Raw genomic sequence first — 22,434 nt, 5'->3', positions numbered from 1 at the left:
CCAATTTTGTCTTATTTCAAAGTATCCTTGTGTATACTTTTCTTTTGGCTGTGATTTGCGCTGGTTTAATCTGTTTTTAGTTAAAATGATAGACTTTTCAATATTTCAATATTAACTGATTGTTTCTTTTGTAAACACCGTACAATCTCACCACCAGAGTAGAAAAATATTTTCACTGTTGCAGATTCCACAATCTATGTCATATAATCAGGAAAATATAAAATAAAGTAGATTACGATGTCTCCCAGTGACACACGTTTCCAATAGAAAGACAGTATGGTCGGGTATACCTTTCTTTCGTCTTTTCTAACCACCAGAGAATGATATATTTTTTTTAATGATGTAGATTTCATAAACTGCGTCATATACCAAGTAAAACATATTAATAACTATGAGATGTTTCTCCCAAGCACATTTAAAAAAAAAAAAAGGCAACAGAATTTTCCAACAGGAAAACTTGAACAAGAACAGAAGAAGATCCCTGGGGCAAGGAACACATGTCAAGGAATATTCGGGAGCCTTTCACGTACCCTATATTAATTAAAATAACACATACAAATACCATAACATTATCCATAGTTTGTTTCCCTATGAACAGTCAGTATTGTTTTGGGGAGGGATTTCCTTGAAGTAACACTCCTTCACAAGAAAATCGTTTTCTGAAAGGTTTTGAAAGCCATATTCTGTGTTCAGTTGTTAGTTTCTTTATTTATTTATCTTGTTTTGCTTTGTACAAAAATTGATTCAAATTAATATGACATAAAAAGGAAACCGTGGACATTAATACAGGTCTTGTCTTCGAATTAAGCGATATATCGAGACCTTACTAAAAAACGCACCAAAGACCTCTGGTTTAAATACTAAGGATCGAACCTAGGACCTCTTGCTTACAAGATATTGCACCCTAGACCTTTGGCTTACTAGGAATCGAACCTGGGACCCCTGGCTTACTAGATTTCGCATCCATGATCACTTGCTCACTCGGGATCAAATCTGAGACCTATTGTTTACAGGACAAAGCACATGTGACATCTGAAACGCTAGGGATCACATACAGGATTTATGGCGAATTAAAGATCTTACCAAGGACATCAACTAGAGATCGAACCAAGGATCTCTGACTTATTAAGGATCGAACCAAGGATCTCTGACTTATTAAGGATCGAACCAATGATCTCTGACTTATTGAGGATCGAATTCATAAATATACACTTCAATATCAATTCAGACATATATCGCAAGTACATCCAAATAATTCATTCGTAACGCAGTTGAGAGAGAGACAATAAAAATATTTCCAGTCTCATGCCAAACCTGAAAGTGTCGGCATCATCTGTGTAACGAAAAGGTGACGAAGTTGTCCGAGCTTTAAATTTACGGAAAGTGACGAAATTTCCCGAGCTTAAAATCAGGGAAACGGGAAAAAGATGCGCTCTTAATCCTGACTGTTCAAACTTTTTTTCTTTCCTTCTTTCTTTCAACAAGTTTTCAGCTACATGCATTTCAAGCCATCAATGAATGTGTTTGTTTCATTTATTTGAATCACGGGATTTCAAAATTTTAGTAATCTTTATTTCCATATGAAATATTGAAAATAAATTTTGTGCTGATCAGACAAACTCAATACTCGAAATAAGATTAATAGAATCTTACATGGTTCTGTTCCGTGGACAGGGACATTGTCTTTATGCAAACGTAATAGCCTCGTTCTGGCCAGTCAAACGATACACCTATCAACGGAACAGACCCATGTTTGATAATTTTATTCACACACTCACCGAAAAAACAAATCAAAAGTTGTTGTGGAATCTTTCTATCGCACCATCACCAATGTTCCGTGAAATGTGCACAGAGTTGATGACGTTACCAATTTGCGACATGCTTACTCTTACCAATTTTGAGTGACGTCATAGCGCGTGCTACCCTCTCTTTTCACTATTTGAAAGACAGATTTTTCTCCCACCCTGGACAGGTAAACCCATGTTTTCTTTTCCGGGGTGAGATTTCCTTGTCTAATCCTAGGGTTTACAAAGCTACACGTGTTCTTTGCATGTTCTGAAAACAATTCAAGTGACATCACCAATGTGACCTGGAAGGTGGGGTGAGGTGAGGTCACACACATACACTAGTTCGTCTATTATCCTCAGAACTGAAAATCCTGTGTTATCATCGAGATTGAAACTCATCTTAATCCACAATTTATTTTTCAAAAATATATATATATAAAAAATGAAGTATCATTTTATTTGACGTTCTATTGGCATGTACACTAGAATTATATTTGGTGTAAGATTAAACCACAATGAGGCGCGAGTCTCGTCACTGTTCATGGACGAAAACAGGACATGAGAAAAATAATCATTCACTCACTTTAGGATAAGATGGGGATAAAAAAGATGGACTGGTGGCTATATCTCCAGAGATCTCAGTGTTGTACAAAGATGGACTGGTGCCGATATCTCCAGAGATTTCAGTGTTGTACCAAGATGGGCTGGTGACGATATCTCCAGAGATCTCAGTGTTGTACAAAGATGGGCTGGTGACGATATCTCCAGAGATCCCAGTGTTGTACCAAGATGGACTGGTGACGATATCTCCAGAGATCGCAGTGCTGTACAAAGATGGACTGGTGACGATATCTCCAGAGATCCCAGTGTTGTACAAAGATGGGCTGGTGGGAATATCTCCAGAGATCTCAGTGTTGTACAAAGATGGACTGGTGACGATATCTCCAGAGATCTCAGTGTTGTACAAAGATGGACTGGTGACGATATCTCCAGAGATTTCAGTGTTGTACAAAGATGGACTGGTGGGGATATCTCCAGAGATCCCAGTGTTGTACAAAGATGGACTGGTGACGATATCTCCAGAGATCTCAGTGTTGTACAAAGATGGACTGGTGGGGATATCTCCAGAGATCTCAGTGTTGTACAAAGATGGACTGGTGGGGATATCTCCAGAGATCTCAGTGTTGTACAAAGATGGACTGGTGGGGATATCTCCAGAGATCTCAGTGTTGTACAAAGATGGACTGGTGGGGATATCTCCAGAGATCTCAGTGTTGTACAAAGATGGACTGGTGACGATATCTCCAGAGATCTCAGTGTTGTACAAAGATGGACTGGTGACGATATCTCCAGAGATGTCATGTGTCTCGAGACTTTACTCTTGTAAGCTAACGAAGCGAAACCATCCCCAGACGCATTGCGCGAGGTTCATTCTTGAACCTTACGACAATATTTAAAGGACGATAACTCCTGTCATCGTTTCGTGCACGTGTCGCCTACACCAAAGCCATGCATATAGAGGTTTCCACACACACAAAGTAAACAAATGGTCATGGCGTTATAGATGATAATTCGTCTAAACTTGGGATCCACTTCTCCTTGTCTGTACCAGCATATCTACAACACATGGTTATCACGTTAGTTGTGACGTAATCCAGATGTATACTGACAATGATGGGCCTTAAAGGGACTAATTGGTTAGATTTCGTTATTTTTCCCATGCGTTCTTGATTTCGGGCATTATTTGAAATACTTGAAATAAGACTCTTCACAAAATTATAATACTCTCTGAGTAAAATTGATAAACATTATCAGCTTCAAACTAACGCTAGTCGATACTCGCTGTTTCGTCTACCACCCATCGCTGTTTTGATCGAAGATAGCCGAATTTATCGCGTGACTTGTCGGAGCCTCGTTTTAACCCAACCATTTTGATATTTTTCACTATGTCTTGTTATGTAACCTTAATTTGCCAGCCATGTTTCAATTCTTACATTGTAAAATGATCTCTTGCTATACGCGTGACAGAGCGAAAGACTTTGTTTACACTCTCGGAACGATAAGGATTTGAATAAGTGTTGGGTCGCTCCCATTTCATTGTAATTTTTTGACGTTGTTGATAAATGGTTATGAAAACTTTGAAATATCATCATTAACCGAAAGTACACAATTTCTAACAGATATTTAAATGTTATTTTGTTTTTATCAGTTGTGAAAGGAATATCTATCCATTTAGTCCCTTAAAGGATTCCAAGTTTAGCAACTAAAAAAAAAAAAAAATTCTATTGATTTGAAAATTCCATTCCACAATTTGAATTAAGTTCATTCGAAAATTCGGTGTAAGGTTGGCTTTGATTTATACCATTTTGAAAATTCAATACCCTGAAAAAATGATGAGAGCTCTGGCAAACGAAACAATTCAAAAAAAAAATAAATAGACCACATCTCGATGCTTGAACTGTTACAGGACCTGCCTGTACCATATTGATTTGAAAAAATACACGATGCTGATGGAGTATGTTACCAAAATACAATCAAAATTGTTCTTGTGCCAATTTTCGTGCGACACATGGATTTGAAAGTGTGAGTAATGAAGTATGATATAATATGTATATTGTTTTATATATGTGATACATATATAATTATGTACCACACTAATGTGACGATTATAGTACAGGGGAGTTAACTCTAGTGTTCTATTTGTGGAACTCTTCAGGAAGAAGATTAAAAAGTTGGCGATAAAATGATCAGGTCACCACAATATACTGAACTGAACGTTTTTTAACATTAATTACCAGGAAATACTGCTGCCATCTTATAGCTTAATCTAAACGGTCGTGGTCGATCGACCTATTTTGTGAACTTACCTGAAGTAAATGTGAAATACATATCAGAACTATTGTAACGGCGAAAAATACGTTGTTTCCCACAGGAGGCCACCTTGGAAATATGAGAGCACTGACGAGTGTTTCCTAAAGTCAACGGAAATGTGAAACTTTTATACATATATCATCATGGAATATATATAGAAAAAAATTAGAAAGACCATGTCGGCATTTGTCGCATAGGTCATTAGAAATACAAAAAAGTCGTGTACAGACAGAAATACAACTTGGGGTACTTGAATCCTACTGTCGTGTATTGAAAATGCTTTATCTTCAATTTATATTAAACTGGGAAGGTAAGATAGTGAAATGAATTAGAATGTATTTCAACAGTCGGAGGTGAAAAAAATTTAGAAAATCAAGGGTAGACCACTCTGTCAACATCCCCAATATAACACAAACACCTTAATTCTATATCTTTTTACACGCATATGAAATAGTTTCTGTACTTACTATAACTATTATGATCGTAAAAACAGCCACGAACACATTAAGCACACGATTCTGAAAAAATAAATTTGAAAATATAGACATTGTTATCAATGTAAATGGTCCCAGTTGAGTTTTTGTATACAAGCGACATATAGATATTGTTCTCAAATATTTACTTACTAAGCATATGCTAGTGCCCAATCAAAAAGGAAATGAAAGAAACTAATAAACAAAACAAAAATAATAAAATTAAACCAAACAAGCAAATTTTAACAACAAAACAAAACAATATATATAATAAAACGATGTATGTTGCGGTTGTTTGGTGTATTGCAGATAAGTTCATGGACAATTATATCTGTCAACATAAATCACTCACACTTGTTTATCCAGAAGGTAGTGTATAGAGAGATATTTGATATTAGTCTAAAACACAGGCTGATTCTTTTGGTAACACATAGTATGGTTTTTATATTATATCATGACATGGCTTTTTTCAACATGTATTGGACATGTTCCGGGTTGGAATATGGAGTTGTAAACTCCTGATGAGTAATACTTAGAACCATCCAAGCGTACACTAGTATACAAACAGGTGTATATAATATCTATAAATACGTACACATGTCATACACCTCTGGGGTGATAGGTCCAGGCGTCTTCCACCCCCGGGCCTCCGTAGGGTGTTGGTGAACTCTGTTGAGAAAGCTTGTTCCGCCCTCGCCGTCATATTTATACGTTAGGTTCAGGCAGGCTCACTATATTGGTAACCAGTTCGTGTATTGGCAGCCATATCCGTCGGGGGCAACGTAATTGTATGTGATATCACCTGTTGACTTACGATGTTAACAAAGGGGCGATAACACAGATAAAATAGGTATTGCTTAAATAACCAATCTGGTTATAGAGTAATAGCTTATCATGGACCAGGAGCGTAAATATCTCATAAGTATACAAAGTGTTCTTCGGCATTCTAATGTCCTTTTATACAGCTGGGTTGACTAACCGTCACAAATAAATCTTTACGCCAAATACCAATAGAGGTATTTTCACAGTATAACGATTCATTATATACGCCTGGTTTATTGTAAACAAAGATTCTAGCATGTTTTTGTAATCATTCTTGTGAAGGTATGGTGGAGTCAATGAAAGGTTTAATTTTCTTCAGACATGTTGGTCATATAAGTTCAATAAAATATATAACGTGCCGCAGATTTTTCAGACCATGTGATAAGGGATATCGTGAAAGGCGAATAACACAATATCCTGGTTATGTTTCCTTTCATTCTTCTGTCTTCTCCATATTGAAACCAAACCTTAACAACAACAGCAGCAAGAACGACAACAGCAATAATTTCTCTATCCAGAGTTTAATTTCGATGTCCTGTAGCCATAATGTTGATAAACTGAAATAGGTCTTTTGTCGTAAATTTTCATTAGCGATCCTTAAACAAGTTGATATGCACTATTCATTTGCTGGACACAGCGATACCTAGACTAGTCGTTATACAATTTGTCTTATCACCTACCTATGCCATTTTGTTTTCGTATCAATACCAACAGTTCGATTACCCCAAAACATCTAAACCACACACCAAATACACGACGGCGACAACATGTGTGTAAGACTCTCGGCTCGACCATCGCTAGGCAACACATATATACCTATCATGATATTTACACATTTTTTTATTCACTTGAATGTCCGTGCCTCGGGACCCATCATTGGTGACCAGTCCCTATAACCATTTCTAATTCTAATAAATGATCTGTACTCAAGTCTCAAGAAATCGTATGTTATCAGGCATAATACCATATTGAGTCACCGTACCGTCGGTTTATTGGCGATTAGCGGATTTGTACCCTAAAATTGCGTAAGTATGGACAAACAAATGACTTTCTTTAAATCCCTTTATTCACAAGGTAAATCGCTCTTTGTATGCATTTCTTGGGCGAACCACACAGAATACATTGCGTCCTTAACACCGGTTGTAATTCGTCAATAAACGTTATGTATCCGTTACAAATACCTTAACTTATACGGTTTGTTGGCTTTTCGTAATAGTTGTCGCGACTTAAAGCCGATTAATGCCCCCGTTACTTACAGATCCGATTTAGCATCTAAACGGTTGTAAACCACGTACTAAATTTTCAGAGATTTGTTATCTTGTAAAAAAATAAAACGTTGTCCACTTCGTTTCATTAAAAAGTTTCATAATGAAACACGAATTTGAATAAAATATGTTTATAGCATCGTAAAATGAATACTTTATTTGAAAATGTATGTCTTCGTGGGGATTGTCAACAGTTTGAAGTATAAAGTTGAAAGTTGAAATATATCAAATCTAATTTTGAACGTGATAAGTAAAGTTGATAGTATAGAAGAAATAGCTTTCATGTTTTTAACTATATGCAAATACATGAGCTTTTACTCGGAGTGAAAATTATGAATGGAATTTAGAAATCAAATTAGTTTTCTGGCTATCTTATCTAAAAGGTAGTTTGCTGAACAAGACTGGAGTGGGAAAGATCTGTACCGGTGTTTAGAAAGCTGGAAAAGTTCCGATAACGTTTGCCTTCTGTCGAACCTGCAACAATACAGCTTTGATAAGAGTAAACATTAAGCTTTATATGTGTGTGAAATAAAATTAATATATACCGTTGGAGCTATTGAAATGTTTAAAGTGTTTGTGTGTGACAACGATATATATTTCTACATTTTAAAAAACTTTCGCAACTGGTTGCATCGTGATATGGAAAGGGAGAGCATTGGTCCAATTGATTTGACTGAAAGCCAGCAAAAGGATTTTATTTGTACAGGTTTACGAACAAGCAAATAACCACTTACTAAAGTTAACACAGTGTACACAGTGGTGGAGATTCTTGTGATATACGTCAGAAGTTTAAAGAGACATTACTACGTGCCAGCTGTTTCAGTTGTCATATCGCCCTTGGAGAAATGTTTTCAACGTTTGAAACGAGAAGTTAGATCATGTCTCTTTAAAATCGATCTACTTGTATATTGTTTATTTTAGAAGACATGGACTCGAGTTGATCAATCACCGGTAAATATGAATTTTGGATAATTTTGGTGATCGATATGATTCTCTCATCAAAGACTGACAGAGGCAGATAATAGAATAATTTCACTCTAAAACTTTCAGCTTTCGTTTTGCGTTGACTTTTATAGATATTGTTTTGCCTGTAAACAATTTAGATATAAGCTTAAATCAGACTTGATATTATGTTTATTTAACGGAAAAAGAGCGTCATAATTACCTTTAAGTTGTCAACATTGGAAATCTGGAGAATGGAACATTTTTAAAATCTAGATCTCCCACTTAACTCTAACGACTCCGAGAAGTGGAGATTTTAATGTAATCACCAAGTGCCTTTCATAAGACTCGACGGAAGCTGATGATTTTAAAAGGGATCACGTTTGGTGTCGGGAGCTTTTAATGTCAAACATTCATGTCGGAGTAGTGCAGAAAGTGATGTACTCTAGTCATCGAAAAAGATTAAGATTATAGATTTCAGTTATTCTACCAGGATAAGGTGTATGGTAATATTGTGTCGAAGTTATAGGATAAAAAATAACCATGGTGAAAAAGGCGTGGAAATTTAAGTCTATGGACGAGTTAAACACAGCGGTAAATATGGCGCTCAGGACGACGATGTTTAACGAGCGATGTCGACGATGGGGAAAGGTTTGTATATCATCATGTGACACTTTTTAGATTTGCTTCATATTTTGTGTTGTAACTAATTTAATATGGTGTAATAAGAAAATCACAGATACATTAATTAATCTCCCTATGAACAGCCAGTGTCATTTTGAGGTGGGACGCCTTTTAGTATCTGGCGGTTGTCTTACTGAACCGTATACGGGAGGCCCATTGCATGCCATCCAGACCAATTACTTGAAGGTTAAAGTGCTTTGCCATTTGAGGTTACCGCGTCAGAACAACCCTAACGGTCCCTGGGGGTATGAAGATAATGCACAATTTTCACCCAGATATAGACATTAGTTCTTTAAGTCATGTGTCGCTGAAGTTACGTGTGGACGAGTTATGTGTTCTTAAAGTCACGTGTCGCTGAAGTTACATGTGGACGAGTTATGTGTTCTTTAAGTCATGTGTCGCTGAAGTTACGTGTGGACGAGTTATGCTCTTTAAGTCATGTGTCGCTGAAGTTACGTGCGGACGAGTTATGCGTTCTTTAAGTCATGTGTCGCTGAAGTTACGTGTGGACGAGTTATGTGTTCTTAAAGTCACGTGTCGCTGAAGTTACATGTGGACGAGTTATGTGTTCTTTAAGTCATGTGTCGCTGAAGTTACGTGTGGACGAGTTATGCTCTTTAAGTCATGTGTCGCTGAAGTTACGTGTGGACGAGTTATGTGCTCTTTAAGTCATGTGTCGCTGAAGTTACGTGTGGACGAGTTATGTGTTCTTTAAGTCACGTGTCGCTGAAGTTATGTGTGGACGAGTTATGTGTTCTTTAATTCACGTGTCGCTGAAGTTACGTGTGGACAAGTTATGTGTTCTTTAAGTCACGTGTCGCTGAAGTTACGTGTGGACGAGTTATGTGTTCTTTAAGTCATGTGTCGCTGAAGTTACGTGTGGACGAGTTATGCTCTTTAAGTCATGTGTCGCTGAAGTTACGTGTGGACGAGTTATGTGCTCTTTAAGTCATGTGTCGCTGAAGTTACGTGTGGACGAGTTATGTGTTCTTTAAGTCACGTGTCGCTGAAGTTATGTGTTGACGAGTTATGCTTTTTAAGTCACGTGTCGCTGAAGTTAAGTGTGGACGAGTTATGTGTTCTTTAAATCACGTGTCGCTGAAGTTACGTGTGGACAAGTTATGTGTTCTTTAAGTCACGTGTCGCTGAAGTTACGTGTGGACGAGTTATGCTCTTTAAGTCACGTGTCGCTGAAGTTATGTGTTGACGAGTTATGCTTTTTAAGTCACGTGTCGCTGAAGTTAAGTGTGGACGAGTTATGTGTTCTTTAAGTCACGTGTCGCTAAAGTTAAGTGTGGACGAGTTATGTGTTCTTTAAGTCACGTGTCGCTGAAGTTAAGTGTGAAAGAGTTATGCTCTTTAAGTCATGTGTTGCTGAAGTTACGTGTGGACCAGTTATGTGTTCTTTAAGTCACGTGTCGCTGAAGTTAGTATACCCGTCGGTGAATCACGTGACAATGACTGCTAATGGAAATGAAAAGTCAAAAATTTATGTATTACTTTATTGTCAAAATGTCAGATTTATTCCCTTTGTCCATTTTTCAAACATCTAAGTTTAATTTCATGGCACATTAACTCCGCAGAAGTATACCATCCTTTATTGTAGTCACTTGTCACGTCCTTCGTTGTATAAACGGTGTCGTTCATAGAATATAAAAGATCGATATAAAAATTCAATTACACACAGCCTGGACACACGAAATCGTCAAATTTATTCGATATTATTAAATATAGTGAATACACTAAAAGTCTTTCTGACAGAAGCACGGTCGCAGAGTCATGTTTTAAGTAGGAAATACGAATTTTTCTTTGAACATGGATTAGCGTCGATTTCTCGTGTTTCAAATTGCTCGTTTTTTAAGCAGTCAACTGTGAAGCATACTTACATCTAAGTGTGTGACATGACCCAATGCGAAATCTCGAACATTTCGGTAAAACGAATAATTGATAACGTTTTAACACGAAATACCAATAACGTATTTCGATAATAACACATGACCAACAATCGTATTTATAAATATAATTTATATATACCGAACTACGATTTCTATCAAAACTCCTGAGACTTGTATAAAGTGTTTTTTTTTAACAAAGAGCAGCAGGGGGGCAATGTCTGAACTACGAACTATATATCTAATTATAGATTTAACAGCGTCTCGCGACCCTTTCATATTTAGGTCCTATATAATTATAGTGTTATATCATAGGAAACACGACACAGTTAAAATCTATTACAGTTAACATACGGTAGAACTGATAAACATGTAAACAAGGGCGTGTTTTCATCACTTGGTTTCCACTAACTCAACTTTCTTAGTACCGCGATCTATCTGTCAAAGTTAAAATACATTGTAATATTTCAGCATTGAACGTTTATTTCAATTATATGATTAATAGAATAATTGTGAGGATATTTTTGAAAGATGTTGAACTTTTTGGTATTTAGTTGTTACATAGCCGTTTTAAATCTCCGGGACCACATTTCATCTTATATAAAGTACCTCTTACTACTACACCAAATGGCGACTCTAGTTCTATATACAGTTTAGTCAAAATCAAATTGAAAAAAAGTTTTGAATGACGAGAAAGGGGTTCAAGAGATAACGAACATATGAATGATGGAGAGGGAAGAAGACGATTTGTGGAAGGAAAAAATGTAACGAACGAGAGAGAGAGAGAGAGAGAGAGAGAGAGAGAGAGAGAGAGAGAGAGAGAGAGAGAGAGAGCATGATGGAAGGTAACACTAGGGAATACACCATATATTGTCATATCTAGACAAACCAAGAAGGTGACAAGACATTTACGATTTAAACCCGTCCTCAATGACCCGGGATAGTGCGAAAATGTGATATGTAAATATATTTAAAACAAACAAACAAGCAAGCAAGAAAATAAAAGTCCAAACAATGCCGTCATTGTACGTTGTACTGATAAATATCAATTATTTCAGGTGATTGATGGATATCGACATCTGTTGTGGATGATTGACAAAAAACATTTTCCAGAGGACTATGAACCCCCAGCCAGCTTCCAAATGTTTGTGCGTTCATATTTGAGTAATTTGCATCATAATATATTTTCATTTCAACTATGTACAGTAATGACATTTCAGTTTAAGCAATGTCTATATAACATGGAATTATTCTATATCAAAACTGGTTGAATAATAATAAAATCGACAATATCTATTTACATATTCTCTGTCAACTCATTATACAAAATGTAAACAACTTCATTTGCTTACCCGGGTTTCCGACATTTGTCATGTAAGCTTGTTTGTTGCGGATTTACTTTAATTTTAGAAACTTATCATCATAACACAGCGTGATGTTATCTACAGTCCTAATACTGTCTAGAATACTGATCCTTTACGTTTGTTTATACTGTATTATTGTTTACAGATGTATGAGATATATTACCACTTAGCCGTGGCATATCAACATGTAGGCAAACACACACAGGCGATCAGTGAGCTCACCAACGCCATAGATATAGTCTCGATACCAAAGGTAATCACAAATATATAGTCTCGATAAAAAAAGGTAATCACAGATATAGTTTCGATACCATAGGTAATCACAGAAATATAGTCTCGATACCAAAGTTAATTACATATATAGTCTCGATAACAAAGGTAATTACAGATATAGTCTCGATACCAAAGGTAATCACAGATATATAGTCTCTATACCAAAGGTAATTACAGATATAGTCTCGATACCAAAGGTAATCACAGATGTATAGTCTCGATACCATAGGGAAATTACAGATATGTAGTCTCGATACCCAAGGTAATTACAGATATAGTCTCTATACCAAAGGTAATTACATGTATATAGTCTCGATACCAAAGGTAATTACAGATATAGTCTCGATACCAAAGGTAATCACAGATATATAGTCTCTATACCAAAGGTAATTACAGATATAGTCTCGATACCAAAGGTAATCACATATATATAGTCTCGATACCATAGGGAAATTACAGATATATAGTCTCGATACCCAAGGTAATTACAGATGTAGTCTCGATATCAAAGGTAATTACAGATATAGTCTCTATACCAAAGGTAATTACATGTATATAGTCTCGATACCAAAGGTAATTACTTGTATATAGTTTCGATACCAAAGGTAATTACAGATATAATCTCGATACCAAAGGTAATTACAGATATAGTCTCGAAACCAAAGGTAATCACAGTTATATAGTCTCGATACCATAGGGAAATTACAGATATAGCCTCGATAACAAAGTAAAGATAGATATAGTCTCGATACCAAAGTAATCATAGATATAGTCTCGATACCAAAGTAAAGATAGATATAGTCTCGATACCGAAGTATTCATATATAATGTCTCGATACCGAAGTATTCATATAGATATAGTCTCGATACCAAAGTAAACATAGATATAGTCTCGATAACAAAATATACATCGATATAGTCTCGATACCAAAGTAAACATAGATATAGTATCGATACCAAAGTAAACATAGATATAGTCTCGATACCAAAGTAAACATAGATATAGTCTCGATAACAAAGTATACATCGATATAGTCTCGATACCAAAGTAAACATAAATATAGTCTCGATACCAAAGTTAACGTAGATATAGTCTCGATACCAAAGTAAACATAGATATAGTCTCGATAACAAAGTATACATCGATATAGTCTCGATACCAAAGTAAACATAAATATAGTCTCGATGCCAAAGTAAACATAGATATAGTCTCGATACCAATGTAAACATAGATATAGTCTCGATACCAATGTAAACATAGATATAGTCTCCATACCATTATCACTGTAAATGATATCTATAACGTATAGCTAAATTAAGCACACATTTATATTGTTACAGAACGGATGTTTGGCCGGTTGTATCACAAACTCCTGTCTGATGACACCGATTCACGCTCGTCGAGCATTCGCCCACACAAAGTCAGGTATCAGCTTAAAAGACATTTCTTTACACCTAAAAACTTGTATATACTTTAAGAGTGTGTAATATTTCAACATGTTTTTTGTCCTGTTAGAGTTACCTCCCTTTAAACAGTTTCACTCGCGTGATATCACTTCCACTTTACATTTATCTGCTTGATTTCCACCCTGAAGGTAATATGGTTTTGGCTATGCGGGATGCCGAGAAGACCGTCGTACTAGACAGTAGAAATCCCGTGAGTATATGTATTGGCAATTATACAGAACATGTCACCTAGATATATACAGATTTTGTGATATTACCAAACCTGTACAGTACATCATCTACCTCATACTGTCACATCAGTCTAGAGAACATATCACCCAGATATATACAGATGTCGTGATATCACCACTCATGTACAATGAGAATGCTATCGGGATAATACCATTTTATTAAAATTCATTTTTGGCATAATATTCTATCTTACGTTTACATACCTAAACGATCAGCTGTCCATAGTAATTAGTTGATTATTGGTACTTACTTATTTTCATCTTTTCTCTTTCAGGACGTGTACTGCATCCGAGCTCTCGTGCACAGCGCCAGAAACAACGAAAAACAAGTAAAATGTTTTATTTTTTAACAAAATGTTGATTTTGATAGCTCATATAAAGTTATACTAACCAAGCTGTGATTTTATAGAAATAGAAACACAGGCGATGATTATTACTTTTTCCATGATCTGAAGAAATGTTAGAGACAGACACAAGAGGAAATGTCACACACGGATACATTACAGATAGATTCTAACGAAGGTTATCTCAACCATTAGTAAGCCTGTTTACATTTAACAATGTACGGATATCTATATATTGTTAGTTACTTACAGGCGAAAAGAGATCTGGATCTCGCCTTATATATTGTTTGTTATTTACAGGCGAAAAGAGATCTGGAGCTCGCCTTACGTTTTAGCCCTACACACAGCTGTACTCTCATGCTATTGAATGCCCTGAATCAGTCGGAGGTAAGTCTCACCATAATTTGTCCAATCAAAAAACTGATCGAGAGTTATCAAGTGCTGTTGTATAATTTTCTCGAAATAATAGAACAAGATTACTTTCAGCCTAAATTTAATCTGTCAGTGTTTTAATAGGTGAAAATTCTTTTTTCTCATTGCTAGATAAACTATGTTCAAAATAAGTCTAAAATCATATATATACTGGTCCCTACAGCAATGCTTTACTTTCTATGAGAAATATGATACCATCCTGTCATATCTGTTCCTGTGCCTTTTTGTTTCCATTTCGATTTTAATGAACCCTTAAATATACCTGTACGATTAACTTCATTTCATATTAATTTAGATTTCCCCGTTCCAACATCTCCAGGAGGTAAACCCCACAGTGGCCAAATTAATGTTAAGCGTGATTTAATATTCATAGTACTAGATAAATCCACGCACTTGTTTCTTATCACTGTACACAAAGTATGAATTAAGGTCTGTGTGGGCACCTCAATGTGTTTCATCGCTTTTACTTAACGGAATGGCAAGTGAACGGAGGTTAACTCCATGGGTCACGTTTAAAATGGTTTACACGAATGTTAAATGTTAAACAGAATATATATTTACAGGAAAAGGTTATTTTGAAGAATTGAATTTTAAAATTAATTGGATACACCTAATTAAACTGTTATTGATGGAAATGTATTACCATTATGAAAAAAAATAGTTTTGATTGGTAGTGAAACGATATTTGATAAAATAATGATAATATTAATGATAAATGAAATAAAAAGAATCTTGGGTATTTTTAATTTTCACATTTTATTTTGGTTTACTAACTTTAATGTCTATTTGAGACTGGCATTTTGGTGTTGTTAACATGTATGCTTTTAATAACCTTATGACTGAAAACGTTGATCTCGCGTGCTAATGACGTAACGGATTATATATCGGTAAAATGACATAACTAGGATGATGTCGTAATCATTCAACACCATTACGTAATTGAAAACTATAATCATTTACCTAGTGTCCTGTGGTCATAGATATCTCAACCGACGGGTAATTAAAATGTACAACCTTTTGCTAACCTTTTTCGTACAGAGTCGATATAACTCTCCACTTCACACAGATGTAATAATTTGCTCTCCCCTCTCACAATTACCATATATTGGAAGTGACTGATGACCATAATTATGCCGGGTGTAATTAACCTTTTCTCATTTGGGAACGTGACATTACTTACTTAGATTGATCAAAATTTACATGGCGCGTGTCAAGAAGGCGCAGACGCTTGCGGAACACCTGGTCTTACTTCCTTGTATTTTTGCAGCAGTATCTGAGTAAATCTTTCCTTTGTGCATATTTTGCCATAGTTTCATCGAATTCGAGTTTGAAGAAGGTCCTGTTGGCTTTTTCTTTGTTGTTGTTGGTTACCTTGTACAATCATCACTGGGTAACATAATATCAGCATAATGTACAATTGTTTACCTAAGAATTTATGATACGCTGGAACAAAGAAGGATTTAATGTGACATTTTCAAATCATTTAAAATGATTCTGACAATAATCAGGTTCCATTCTATAAATATATTTGAAAGACACACTCTTCAAAACCTTGTTATATATAAAACATTCCAGTCTTCATAAATAGTAATTAATTGATTCGTATACAACCAACTTATAATAACAGGCGTTAATTCTTAAATATTTGGTTTTAGATACTAAGGCAGGGAGCGGATCCCAACTCGTATATGAACGTAAACAGTTTCAACCATCCATGTATGACTGAATTCTTCGACAAGTAAGTACACAATAGATAAGAAAACATGTATATATTGTAATGTTATGTATAGTGACTTTGTAAGGATCTAAAATCCCTGAAAAGCATCACGTATTGAAACGCGTTTTGAGATGGTTAGGAAGGATAATTCAATATCTAAAAGATCAGAAAAAGACAACACGTGGTTTTTATATTGCCTCACTTATTAGCGATTGGTTCACGGTTCTCGTTTTTTTTTTCATTTGTGACGTCACAACTTCATGGCATATTGCACTGTTGATTTCATGGTGACGTTGTAACTAAACCAGTTTTAGATTAAAAATACACTCCATTCGGATTTCAAGATAGTGTTCATAGCAAGTTAAACGAGTGATTATCGGTTAATATGATTAACAGGAGCGAACGGTTTTTTGTTTCTGTTTTACGGCAAGGTTGATGAAAAAATATGAATTTGGTTACATTTCACGTGTGAACTAAACAGAGAAATGTATTTCGGTTTTTAGTAAATTCACCTGGCACACAAAACATATCAAGAAAATAGTAACACGGGAACATAATTCAAACTCAAATTCCATAAAACTAGGGCAAAATATAATTTTATATTTCCGACGGTGTATCAAGTGTAACATATTAAATGCTTGTCTCAAAACATGCTGTAGATTTAGATAGATGCAGGACACAGTATGTTTCAATGTGTAGGTTTCAAATACTATCGCAATAGTACTTTTTGCAATATCAATACTATCGCAATAGTCAATTTTGCTCTCAATAGTCAAACCTAAGGTTTTAGTGTACGGTTATCAGGTGTAAAATTATCGATGTTATGGTTTATGCCAGTGATAAGACTAATTTTATTTTGTATTTTAAGGATGTTGTTTGGCCTTAGTGTACCTCACACGATCACACACGTAGACCTGACACCAGATAAACCGAGCAAGAAGTCAATGGGTATGTGATTGTATAAGTCAGTGTTGCTCTACTCTCTCGTCGGTGGGGATTAAGAATTGTACAATGTACCTGGTGTCACCACTGCAGGATCTCAAGAAGTTTCTTCCTTTTCTAAAAGACATTCTGTCTTCTTGATGTTCCTTTTTGAGTTGAATTTCCACATTAGCTTCCAAATGAGACAGACTGTGTGTGTTCTGTGCCTTGTCCGTTCCAAACCAAAGTCAGAAAACTGATATTCCACATTGCCTGGTTGTCTTTTACATCACATGTATATGGGATGCACAAGAACTGGGTACTTCACTGTCAGTATAATGTGAACTGGTCATTATATTGTGACCGGGTCATTATACCGTCAGTATAATGTGAACGGGTCGTTATACCGTCAGTATATTGTGAACGGGTCATTATACCGTCAGTATAATGTGACCGTTATACCGTCAGTATATTGTGAACGGGTCATTATACCGTCAGTATATTGTGACCGGGTCATTATACCGTCAGTATAATGTGAACGGGTCGTTATACCGTCAGTATAATGTGAACTGGTCATTATACCGTCAGTATATTGTGAACGGGTCGTTATACCGTCAGTATAATGTGAACGGGTCGTTATACCGTCAGTATAATGTGACCGGGTCATTATACCGTCAGTATATTGTGAACGGGTCATTATCCCGTCAGTATAATATGACCGGGTCATTATACCGTCAGTTTAAAGTGAACTGGTCATTATACCGTCAGTATATTGTGAACGGGTCATTATACCGTCAGTATATTGTGAACAGGTCATTATACCGTCAGCATATTGTGAACGGGTCATTATACCGTCAGTATAATGTGAACGGGTCGTTATACCGTCAGTATAAAGTGAACTGGTCATTATACCGTCAGTATATTGTGAACGGGTCGTTATACCGTCAGTATATTGTGAACGGGTCAGTATATTGTGACCGGGTCATTATACCGTCAGTATAATGTGAACGGGTCGTTATACCGTCAGTATAATGTGAACTGGTCATTATACCGTCAGTATATTGTGACCGGGTCATTATACCGTCAGTATATTGTGAACGCGTCATTATACCGTCAGTATAATGTGACCGGGTCGTTATACCGTCAGTATATTGTGAACGGGTCATTATACCGTCAGTATATTGTGAACGGGTCATTATACCGTCAGTATAATGTGACCGGGTCATTATACCGACAGTATAATGTGAACTGGTCATTATACCGTCAGTATAATGTGAACGGGTCGTTATATACCGTCAGTATAATGTTAACGGGTCGTTATACCGTCAGTATATTGTGAACGGGTCATTATACCGTCAGTATATTGTGAACGGGTCATTATACCGTCAGTATAATGTGACCGGGTCATTATACCATCAGTATAATGTGAACGGGTCGTTATATACCGTCAGTATAATGTTAACGGTTCGTTATACCGTCAGTATATTGTGAACGGTTCATTATACCGTCAGTATAATGTGAACGGGTCATTATACCGTCAGTATATTGTGAACGGGTCGTTATACCGTCAGTATATTGTGAACGGGTCATTATACCGTCAGTATGATATGAACGGGTCATTGTACCTTCAATACACCACCATCCATAGACATCTTCAAATGACCTTGACTGTTGCTGATCGAATCAAACATTTAAGCATTAAAATACCCTTTTAAAAATTGTCTTTAACCTTTTTTACACTCTAGAATAATGTTTAAAGTGTAAAGGAAATACAAATCGGTTTAAATTTGTTGTACGACTGATATCTTTACTCCTTTCGTTAACAGGTTAAAAATTTCTTGAATTTTTTCAATTTTCCTTGTATATTCAAAATAGCATATTTTGTTTTCATGATTGTTTTTAGAAAACGAGGCTCTGAATCGTTCCCAGGATTCTCGCCCTTCCTCCAGTCATTCCCATGTTGAACCATTCCGTTGCGGGACCCCAGTGACGTCAGAACAGAACATGAGCTCACTCAGACGTCGGAAGGACTATGGCGCCGCCCTTCAAAAACACCTTTCACGACCTAAAACATCTGCAGATTTTTTTGGTAAACCTGTTTATTGTTATATACTAATCTCACATATTTTTTTCCTGTATATGCCTTAAAACAAATACTTGAAAACACAATAATTACATTATATTAACAAAGGGAGATAATTCAATTAGACACATGTCATCATCACAGCCTGATCTGAAATGTCAACAACTTTTTCTCAGAAATACAAGAATATTGCATTATCCTAGATTACTCGATTCATGTACTAGGTATATTTTCATAAATGATTCTTTAATTATCTTATTAGAAAATTTCAAGAAAGAAAGACGACTTAAAGCTATTCAAGACGACAATAAGCGGAGAGCAGCATCTGCTGATGCAATGGCACGTATGCAGACTCCAACGAAAACCTCACAACCAGCGAGAACGCCGAAAGCAACAAAAACAACGAACTTTGAAGCACAGTTGAAAACAGAAACAAACAAAAAAGCGGAAGAAAAAGTCGAAAGTGACAAGAAAAAGAACGCATTTATAATGAATATGCCAACTTCATATACGATACCTGTAAGTATATGTATGTACGGAAGTGTTTACTTTTCCCAATTCTTTATCTATATAAACGCTTTCGTATTGTAATTCAGTTAACGAGTAGTGAACTTGTCGATAAATCTATTGTTAATATCTGTTAATAAAGTCGACATTTTGTGGTTCGGTGATTATGAAATAAGTGTAGGTAGGATCGAAACAGAAGGATGATAAAACATACAAAAAGATAACATATCTACCTTATGTCATGCTAGAAGCACGTTTATGTGTCATGCTAGACGCACGTTTATGTGTCTTGCTAGACGCACGTTTATGTGTCTTGCTGGACGCACGTTTATGTGTCATGCGAGACGCACGTTAATGTGTCATGCTAGACACACGTTTATGTGTCATGCTAGACGCACGTTTTACGAGTCATGCTAGACGCACGTGTGTCATGCTAGACGAACGTTTATGTGTCATGCTAGACGCACGTTTATGTGGCATGCTAGACGCACATTTATCTGTGTTGCTAAACGCACATATATGTTTATTGCTAGACGCACGTTAATGTGTCTTGCTAGACGCATGTGTCTTTGTGATGCTACAGAGACGTTTCTGTGTGTTGCTAGACGGACGTATTTTGTCTCTCGCTAGACGGACGTTTTTTGTGTCTCGCTAGACGCACTTTTTTGTGTCTTGCTAGACGCACATTTATGTGTCTTGCTAGACGCACGTTTATGTGTCATGCTGGACGCACGTTAATGTGTCATGCTAGACACACGTTTATGTGTCATGCTAGACACACGTTAATGTGTCATGCTAGACGCACTTTTATGTGTCTTGCTAGACGCACGTTTTATGAGTCATGCTAGACACACGTTTATGTGTCATGCTAGACGAACGTTAATGTGTCATGCTAGACGCACGTTTATGTGGCATGCTAGACGCACGTTTATGTGTCATGCTAGACGCACATTTATCTGTGTTGCTAAACGCACATATATGTTTATTGCTAGACGCACGTTAATGCGACTTGCTAGACGCATGTTTCTTTGTGATGCTACAGAGACATTTCTGAGTGTTGCTAGACAGACGTTTTTTGTCTCTTGCTAGACGGACGTTTTTTGTGTCTCGCTAGACGCACTTTTTTGTGTCTTGCTAGACGCACTTTTTGTGTCACGATAGACGCGCGTTTTTTGTGTCTCGCTAGGCGCACTTTTTTGTGTCTCGCTAGATGCACGTGTTTTGTGTTTCGCTAGATGCACCTTTTTTGTGTCTCGCTAGATGCACGTTTATATGTTTTCATTGACGTACCCTTCATAGTATACTCTGTTAGCACTTTACACACTGCGGATAATGAATAAATGCAGAAAACTGAAACAAACTGTTTTTTTTTCGAATCAGTTAACACTTTAACTATTTGATTTTGAACAGGTGTTTCAAGCTACAAATATCAACGAAGCTCCTAGAATGTATTATAAGTAAGTATCACGATACTATATGAACAATATATCATAATCTGGCACTTAATTATAACCTAAGTGATAAACAATAATTCACCAATGATAGTTGTTTTTAAGTCTAAAAATAAACTCAAATAGTACGATGGTGTTTTCACACAGGAAAGCTATTTGCAGATAAAGGGCAGATAACTTTTAAGAGCTTAAACAAATTTTCATTTTTATTTACACTGATTTTTGTCAGTATTATAAAAAATATGTGATATTATAGATAAGCTAGTGCATTTCCTGAATTAAATACAGGGTGTCCTTGTTTTCGTTCACATGTTCTAACTTTTCTGCATACCAGTATTATGTCACGAATCAAGATAAATTCAGAGTAATAGAACATCGAGACAGCTGTAAAGTGGAGACATATAAATTATATTATATAACTGTTATTGAATTTGAATTTGAATAGAAGGATGATTTTCACTTATATGTGCATTGTTTGAAAGTTTGATCAGGATAAAATAATAAGAATTTGAACTTTTCACTGTAAGAACAGCAGCCTTTGAAACATTACAATTATTACTTGTGATAATTTAATCATACTGTTACTGCTGTGTTTCAGACCCTGGAAAGGCGACAAGTTACCTGTAGCTGAGCTGATCAAAAGGCAGTCAACACCAGTGTTTTACTAAATGTATTTTACTACATTCCCTTAATGTATTAAGTTTATCTGATAAATTAGATAAAATATACAGTTTACCAGATTTAAGTTTATCGAAGTCTCGTTATCATTTGTAGAACTGAGACTAACTGATATTTTTTATAATTACCGTTCTTGAAACTCGCATTGGTCTGTTTGAAGGACGATCCTATCTAAGCGTTAAAAACACAGGCAGTTTATATGACAAAGATATCATGGTGCTATAGTTTGCG

At 36.0% G+C, this 22,434-nt stretch overlaps 2 protein-coding genes across 2 annotated transcripts; one reads left to right on the top strand and one right to left on the bottom strand.

The window, feature by feature from the left end:
* Positions 1-3,260: 3,260 nt before the first annotated feature.
* LOC132559947 (transmembrane protein 243-like) lies at positions 3,261-5,834 on the bottom strand. The gene is made up of 4 exons (XM_060224583.1): positions 5,727-5,834; positions 5,126-5,176; positions 4,655-4,759; positions 3,261-3,404 (listed from the first exon to the last, which is right to left on the bottom strand). Exons 1-4 carry the CDS (start codon positions 5,832-5,834, stop codon positions 3,261-3,263), a joined length of 408 nt encoding a protein of 135 aa, XP_060080566.1.
* Positions 5,835-8,703: 2,869 nt separating this feature from the next.
* On the top strand, positions 8,704-22,193 carry LOC132559999 (uncharacterized). Its single transcript, XM_060224652.1, has 14 exons — positions 8,704-8,811; positions 11,795-11,884; positions 12,246-12,353; positions 13,715-13,799; positions 13,969-14,030; positions 14,346-14,399; positions 14,715-14,801; positions 15,142-15,168; positions 16,502-16,584; positions 17,432-17,511; positions 19,388-19,573; positions 19,830-20,086; positions 21,485-21,531; positions 22,124-22,193. The coding sequence occupies exons 1-14, from the start codon at positions 8,704-8,706 to the stop codon at positions 22,191-22,193; spliced, it is 1,344 nt and encodes a 447-aa protein (XP_060080635.1).
* Positions 22,194-22,434: the final 241 nt, after the last annotated feature.

The sequence above is a fragment of the Ylistrum balloti genome, unplaced genomic scaffold, assembly GCF_031769215.1.
Source record: "Ylistrum balloti isolate Yb309-2 unplaced genomic scaffold, AGI_CSIRO_Ybal_v1 Utg371000, whole genome shotgun sequence".
NCBI lineage: Eukaryota > Metazoa > Mollusca > Bivalvia > Pectinida > Pectinidae > Ylistrum > Ylistrum balloti.
Note: the sequence above shows the minus strand (reverse complement) of the source record. Positions and strands in the feature narration are given on the sequence as shown.